Genomic DNA, 8143 nt, shown 5'->3' on the forward strand with positions numbered 1-8143 from the left:
CAAGAAAGCGATGAAAGACCAGACTGACAGAGAAGCTTCGACGAGCGGGGATGGAGAGAAAGCAAAAGGAGAGGAGCAGCAGAAGGTTCCCTTCTACAAGCTCTTCTCTTTTGCAGATAAACAAGATGTGGCGCTGATAACTGTTGGCACAACATGCGCCATTGTAAATGGGCTGTCCATGCCGCTCATGACTCTCGTCTTTGGTCAGCTCATCAACTCCTTTGGCTCTTCAGATCGTTCACACGTTGTGGCCACAGTGTCTAAGGTATGCACGTCAAGGCAGTTCACAATAAGCCTAATTAAAAACACCAGAGCTTACCAGATAAGCCATTGTCGTTGTTAGAATAAATGTGTCTTAGCCAAACAACAAAGTACTTGGCCAGTGATCAGAACCTTGGTCTCTTTACTGCAAATAGTGAGCCAGCAATCTCTGGTTTGGATCCTTGATGACTGCCTGGTTTGGTTAATAAGGATCTCAACTCTCAGTCCTATTGCTTGGAAGAACAAGTCTAGGTAACAAAGGTACAAAACTCATTCCATTGAGAAATGGGTTAAGATCATTAGGTGTCCAGCCGGCCGGAAATCTACGCCGATGTGAGTGACACATTTAGGCCCAGAATACAAATGTAAATACATACAGTAGGAATGTATATAAAATAATACAAAATACAATGTTTTATACTCTACATATTTATATTTGTATTCCTTCCAAACTGAGCCTGGATTGATCATACTGAAAAAAATCCAATTTCTGAGATCAGATTTAGTGATTACTTTAGCAACTCCAGACTCCCAGGACAGCACAATTCGTATGGCTCAATTAGCCATGCTAAGAATTGGGTCTTACATGTGTTCCAACATTTTTCGTCATTGGACCTTTTGGGTGAATTAACTAAACACTGTCCTTGTTTGATGATTAAAATAGCGTCTTACAAATACAAATACAGTTTTTTATTGTTTGTTCCACCTCAGAAATCGAAATGCCCGAAGGCCTTGTACGGCGTGCCAATGGATCGCTGACTCCAGCTATTAAATATCTAATTGTAAGTGGAGAACTGGAGCTGAATACAAATAGAGATTTAATAGCTGGAGTCAGCAATCAATTGGCACTCTGTGCAAGACCATCGGGCATTTAGATTTCTATGGAGGTGCAAACAATAAAACCCCCCCAAAATAAAATGCCCCACCCTTTAAATGGATTATTGTCGGATTCTGCTTCTTTGTTCCGAAAAGTATGGACAGGCCAAATACAGAGGTCCAAAAACAATTCCCACTCTAAAGTTATAAATATTCATGAGGTCCAAAAACCATATTATATGCACCCATACCCACCCCAAATGTACCTTGTGGGGCCAGTCATTCTCCCTTGTTTGTTTTGGTTATTTCGGCTTTGATCTTTCAATGAAGCTAACAAAGAGAGTGAACAAAATATTGTCATCAATGTATCCATGCATGATTACCTGAGAATTCATTTATCTTTTTGGCTTCAGGTATCTCTGAAAATCATATACTTAGCTTTTGGTACAGGTCTCGCCGCGTTCTTACGTAAGTGTACTTGATCCCTTTTCTTTCTTTCGCACATAAATGACTGATCGAATACTCTTTATCTGGGTCATACATGGGCTGAGTTTATATGGATGGTGTCCATGATTCACATGTAGCCTGGGCAGGGCAGTGATATCCAATCTCAGTTCAGATCTTCATTAATTTAATTTCCTATGCACAATGCCAGTATCCTGCCTAGCCCAGACCAACCCATCCATATCCATTTTATATGGAGCTTTCCTTAAAGTGAAAATTTTCCATTCAGAAGACTATTTACAAATAATGGTTCCATCCCATGTCAATGTGGTTAGTTTATTACAGAAGTACTGAATAAATGGGTTGAGTAAACATTAGTTGTCTCCAAATTAAGCACTCAGGCATTGGACAATACATATCAATGTAAATGCTGAGTTGCTACTACTTGTTGTCCACTTCAGAGGTGTCTAGCTGGATGGTGACCGGAGAGAGACAGGCAGCTCGCATTCGAGGTCTATACCTAAAAACTATTTTGAGACAAGATATTACATTTTTTGACACGGAAACAACAACTGGAGAAGTCATTGGAAGGATGTCCGGGGACACCATTCTCATTCAAGATGCTATGGGTGAAAAGGTAGCTTCTCATGTTCTGTTTTGTTCATGTTTCAAACTTGTATCTGCATTTACCTACTTCCTAGAATGCCAAGAAACAGTGAAGCTAGACAAGCAATTAATAGATCCCATGACATACTTCAAATTCTTTTGTTAGGTTGGAAAGTTCATCCAACTTCTTTCTACCTTTTTTGGGGGCTTTGCACTTGCATTTTCAAGAGGTTGGCTTCTTTCATTGGTCATGTTGACATGGCTACCTCTCCTTGTGGTCTCCGGTGGTGTAATGTCAGTAGTCATTTCAAAAATGTCGAGCCGCGGACAGATCGCCTATGCTGAAGCAGGAAATATTGTAGAGCAGACAGTAGGAGCCATTAGAACGGTAAGGCATATTCGCGATGGAAATTCTGCAACTCAGATGCATACATTCCTTTTGAGTACAGTTATCCATAACTGACGCATTATTTTTTTATACCTAAATTCCATAGGTTGCATCCTTCACTGGCGAGAAACAAGCCATAAACAAATATAATGCAGCAATACACAAGGCATATGCATCCTCCATCCAGCAGGGCTTTGCATCAGGCATGGGACTTGGAACAGTTTTACTAATCATATTCAGCAGCTATGGATTAGCCATATGGTATGGATCCAAGCTGATCATTGAGAAAGGCTACAATGGTGGAGTAGTCATCAACATTATAATGTCTCTAATGACGGGTGGAATGTAAGTATTGGATCATTTTTTTAACAGAGAATACCTATAGATATCCCTTCTCTTATTGGTCTCTTGAATCAGGTCGCTGGGCCAGACATCCCCATGCTTGAATGCTTTTGCAGCAGGACAAGCTGCTGCATATAAGATGTTTGAAACAATCAAAAGAAAACCATTGATTGATCCATATGACATGAGTGGCATTGTGTTAGGGGACATCAAGGGCAATATAGAACTAAAAGATATTTACTTCAGCTACCCAGCAAGACCCAATGTTCAGATATTTTCTGGCTTCTCATTGCAAATTCCGCGTGGCACCACTGTGGCTCTAGTTGGACAAAGCGGAAGTGGGAAATCAACAGTGATCAGCCTGGTGGAGAGATTCTATGATCCCCATGCTGGTGAAGTACTTATTGATGGTGTCAACTTGAAGGAGCTGCAGCTAAGATGGATAAGGGGGAAGATTGGACTTGTCAGCCAAGAACCCATCTTGTTTGCAACTACAATCAGAGAGAATATTGCATATGGAAAGGAAAATGCAACAAATGAGGAGATTAGATTGGCAATTGAGCTTGCCAATGCTGCAAAGTTCATTCACAAGCTTCCTCAGGTACATCTACAACATACTTTTAAAGAATAGTTTCTGCTTTAATTATGTAAACATGACATGATCACAATATACAATTTATTTAGGGGCTTGATACAATGGTAGGAGAGCATGGAACACAATTGTCTGGTGGACAGAAGCAGAGGATTGCAATTGCAAGGGCCATTCTCAAGAGTCCTAAGATTCTACTTCTTGATGAAGCAACAAGTGCATTAGATGCAGAGTCTGAGCGCATAGTTCAAGAGGCCCTAGTAAGAATCATGTCAAACCGGACGACTGTGGTTGTTGCTCATCGTTTGACCACCATTAGGAATGCAGATATCATAGCTGTGGTACATCAAGGGAAAATTCTAGAGCAAGGTAATCAAAACCTACCGTTTCATTTTAATGTTGATTCTATCAAAGTTAACAAATACTGGAAACCATCAAAAATATCCTGAAAGTTGCATTTTGTTTACTAGGTACCCACTCAGAGCTGACTAAGGATCCTGATGGGGCTTACTCACAGCTCATTCGTCTACAAGAGGGTACTCAACAAACTGAAGTTTCACCAGATAAACCAGACCAGAGCCTTGATTCTATAATGAGCAGATCTCACAGCCAGAGATTATCCATGAGGCAATCCATAAGCAGAGCTTCTTCTAGTGGTAGGCACTCCTTCTCACTTACATTTGGTATTCCAGGTCCCATAGATCTTCATGAGACTGAAATAGAAGAGGAGGAGGATACTATTGACCAAAAGGAGAAAGAAGATGCACATCGCAAGGTCTCCATCAAGCGCCTAGCCTACCTAAATAAGCCAGAGGTGCCAGTTTTGCTTCTAGGGTCCATTGCTGCAGCTATACATGGTGTAATCTTTCCTATCTTTGGGCTCCTGCTCTCAACAGCCATCAAAATATTCTATGAACCTCCTCACGAGCTTCGAAAAGATTCCAGGTTTTGGGACTTGATGTTTGTAGTTCTAGGTGTCATTTCTTTGGTTTCTGTACCAGTTCAACAGTATTTCTTTAGAGTTGCTGGCAGTAAGTTGATCCAACGTGTCCGATCCATGACATTTGAGAAGGTGGTACACAAAGAAATAAGTTGGTTTGATGAAGCTGCAAATTCGAGGTATTTAAACCAGTTTGTAACACCCGTTTATCTCCCCTACACACACAAATAAATGCTTTCTAATATATGGATTAATTAAGATTTCTGATTCTGTTTCAGTGGGGCAGTTGGTGCAAGGTTATCTATCGATGCCTCAAATGTGCGGAGTCTTGTAGGTGATGCCTTGGCCTTAATGGTTCAGAACATAGCAACACTAACAGCAGGGATTATAATAGCATTTTCAGCTAATTGGCGATTGGCACTTATAGTCTTAGTTCTGCTACCATTGGTGGGTTTACAAGGATATGCTCAGATGAAATTTGTGAAGGGATTCAGTGCAGATGCCAAGGTTATTTCTTCTATTCTACCATTTAACTTGGTATCATTATGGAATTTAAATGATTGGAATTCGATGTGTGGATACAAAGACATATTATAATCAACTTCAAACACTAATTATAGATTTAGTGGTGCAATTCTTTTGCAGATAGTATATACAGTGTATATGGCACTAAGAAAATTTTAAAAACTCTTGCAGGTAATGTATGAAGAAGCTAGTCAAGTTGCAAATGATGCAGTGAGTAGTATTCGAACAGTTGCCTCATTTTGTGCAGAACAAAAGGTGATGGATTTGTACCAGAAAAAATGTGAGGCGCCCATAAAAAAAGGAGTCCGCTTAGGACTAGTAAGTGGTGGAGGCTTTGGCTTCTCTTTCATTGCACTTTATTGCACCAATGCTGCCTGTTTCTATTTTGGATCACTTCTGGTACAACATGGCCTAGCAACATTTGGACAAGTTTTTAAGGTATGGTTGTAACTATTTGTTTTCTTGATCCCTTTCCAAGGTAATTCTTTGGTCTCTGATGGTCCGATACATATAGGTTTTCTTTGCCTTGACAATATCAGCAGTGGGAATTTCACAAACTAGTGCAATGGCTCCAGACTCCAACAAGGCTAAGGATTCAGCTGCTTCTATTTTTGAGATTCTTGACAGCAAATCAAAGATTGATTCAAGCAGCGAAGAAGGTGTTACCCTAGCCAGTGTCAAAGGTGATATTGATTTCAAACACGTCAGCTTCAGATATGCAACACGCCTAGACGTGCAGATATTCAGAGACTTGTGCTTGAGCATCCCTTCTGGGAAGGTATTTAGAACACCTCCCTGACCTGTTTCTTGAACAATACTTAAACACAGTTTTTGGAAAATAAAACTCATAGGCGACATTTCTAGTCTCCTTAGTTGCTTTTTGAATTGACACTAACATTCTTTATTGTTTCTAGACTGCTGCCCTGGTTGGAGAGAGTGGTAGTGGAAAATCAACTATTATCAGCTTGCTAGAAAGGTTTTATGATCCTGATTCAGGCCATGTATTGTTAGATGGAGTTGAAATTCAGAAGTTTAGGTTAAGTTGGTTGAGGCAACAAATGGGATTGGTAAGCCAAGAGCCCATATTGTTCAATCAGACTATTCGTGACAATATTGCTTATGGAAAGCAGGGTGGTGCATCAGAAGATGAGATTATTGCAGCTGCAAACGCAGCTAATGCTCACAGCTTCATAGCAGGATTACCAGAAGGATATGATACCTCAGTTGGGGAAAGGGGGGTACAATTGTCTGGTGGCCAGAAACAACGGATAGCCATAGCAAGAGCAATACTGAGGGACCCAAAGATCCTTCTGCTTGATGAGGCCACAAGTGCGTTGGATGCAGAATCAGAGCGTGTAGTACAAGATGCATTAGATAGAGTAATGGTGAATAGAACAACTGTTGTTGTTGCTCATCGCCTCTCTACGATCAGAGGGGCTGATATAATTGCAGTAGTGAAGAATGGTGCCATTGCTGAGAAGGGAACACATGATGAACTGATGAAGATATCTGATGGTGCCTACGCTTCTCTAGTAGCACTCCACATGAACTCTACATAAGCAAAATAGGAAACAACTGTGTAGTATTTTCACACATTAAAAATCTTACCGTGATCAATAGGGCTCCTTTTCTTTTCTTTTCTGTTTCTTCCTTTTTGATCAATGGACAGTGAGCAAAAAGGCTTGCCAACTGTTGATGCTAAAACTTAAAAAGAAAGTAGAGGAAATCAATATTGATTATTTGATTATGATATACTGTTGTCATCCTTGTATCTCTTTTAAGATCCTAAACAAGGTAAAATGATTGATAGAGAACAGCAATGCTCCCTAGAGAATCTTCCTCATGGCAGTCTCAATCACAACAGAAAAATAAAATGGAATAGCAATCAAACTCCAAGGGTTCAGAGGGAATACCTGCACTTTTCGTTCATTCCCTTCAACTGGAATGCTTATTAGAGGATTTTTCTTGTTATAGAAACTTTTAACCCTTTAAACACATGCACATTTCTGTGACTTTTCTGCTGTTACACCCTTAGCATCAGAATTATTACCATCTATATTTTCTCATCATTGTGTGCAGCATTAGCTGTTATTTCCTTCAGTGGTTGGTATACTGACCGTTGGCACCATTGTTAGTGTTTTCAATTTGTAGTTTTCCCCATGATGGTACTCAGCAAACCTGCAGACAGTTTCTCATGGCCATGTTTGGTGAGTGTCTGCAATAAGATGGCTTGTTTTACAAAACAATTCTATGACGTTGACCATTTGAAGCCGTACCAAATTACAACTGCAATCACCATTTGGATGAGACTCCTTTACCATCACATTTTAAAACACTTGCTCACTTAAACAGATCTGACCAAGAAAGCCCCTCCCAATCAGTAGTGGAATCAAAATCTGAGTTATTTAATTTCAATAGTTATAGCATTGGACCCAAGTAACCTAAGCATGGAGAAAGAACTAGAATGTGAACAGGAGTTCGGTAAGCTTGAAATGTTCCATAGTAATGTCTTAGGAGAATTATACGTATATATACAGAGGGAGTAGAGGTGGATTCGGGCCGAACAGTACGAGGCTTGAGCTCAGTTCGAGCTAGAACCTTGAGTTCGAGCTCAACTTGGTAAAAATGTTTTATAAAAATAAAAAATATATATATAAAATATTTTTTATTTGATATTTAAAAAATTAAGAATTATAATTTTTTATTATATATATGATTTTCTATAATTTTATTATATATATATATATATATATATTTGAGCTCACCTCGCGAGTCTCACGAACCAAGCTCTATTAGGCTTGAGACCGATTCGTTTATTACTTGAGCCTATACTTTGGGCTCGAGCTCGGCTCGAAACTCAGTTGAAACCGAGCCGAGCTGAGCTTTTCACAAAATGAGCTCGAGTAGCTTGTGAAGAGCTCGGCTCATGGCCACCCGTAAGGAGGGTGGAAAGAGTTTAGAAACAAAACATGAGAAAGAAGAGTGATTGTAAAAGACAAAAATACCCTTAATTGTTCATTAAATTTTCAAAATATACCATATTCTTTCCTTTCTCTTGAACTACTTCCACAAAGCCTTGAATAATAGAACCATTGTAAACCCTTGGTAAAGCTGTTAAAAAACTTAATGGCAACTAAGTTTTTTGCCCAAAAAGAAAAGAAAAAGATGAGCACACATTTTATCCACAAACTGATGAGTGCAAATACTGTAATTGAATGACCCATTTCCCAAA

The 8143-nt window shown here is 39.5% G+C and overlaps 1 protein-coding gene across 1 annotated transcript; it reads left to right on the forward strand.

Annotated features, from left to right (window-relative positions):
• The first annotated feature begins 1432 nt into the window (after positions 1 to 1432).
• LOC148847868 (ABC transporter B family member 9-like) lies at positions 1433 to 7386 on the forward strand. Its single transcript, XM_088948640.1, has 11 exons — positions 1433 to 1545; positions 1983 to 2158; positions 2294 to 2515; positions 2622 to 2860; positions 2933 to 3458; positions 3542 to 3815; positions 3917 to 4565; positions 4665 to 4893; positions 5083 to 5349; positions 5426 to 5689; positions 5826 to 7386. Exons 1-11 carry the CDS (start codon positions 1449 to 1451, stop codon positions 6468 to 6470), a joined length of 3588 nt encoding a protein of 1195 aa, XP_088804766.1. The 5' UTR covers positions 1433 to 1448; the 3' UTR covers positions 6471 to 7386.
• Positions 7387 to 8143: the final 757 nt, after the last annotated feature.

This window comes from Nelumbo lutea, chromosome 6 (assembly GCF_056320005.1).
Source record: "Nelumbo lutea isolate HS-2025 chromosome 6, American lotus-T2T, whole genome shotgun sequence".
In the NCBI taxonomy this organism is placed as follows: Eukaryota; Viridiplantae; Streptophyta; class Magnoliopsida; order Proteales; family Nelumbonaceae; genus Nelumbo; species Nelumbo lutea.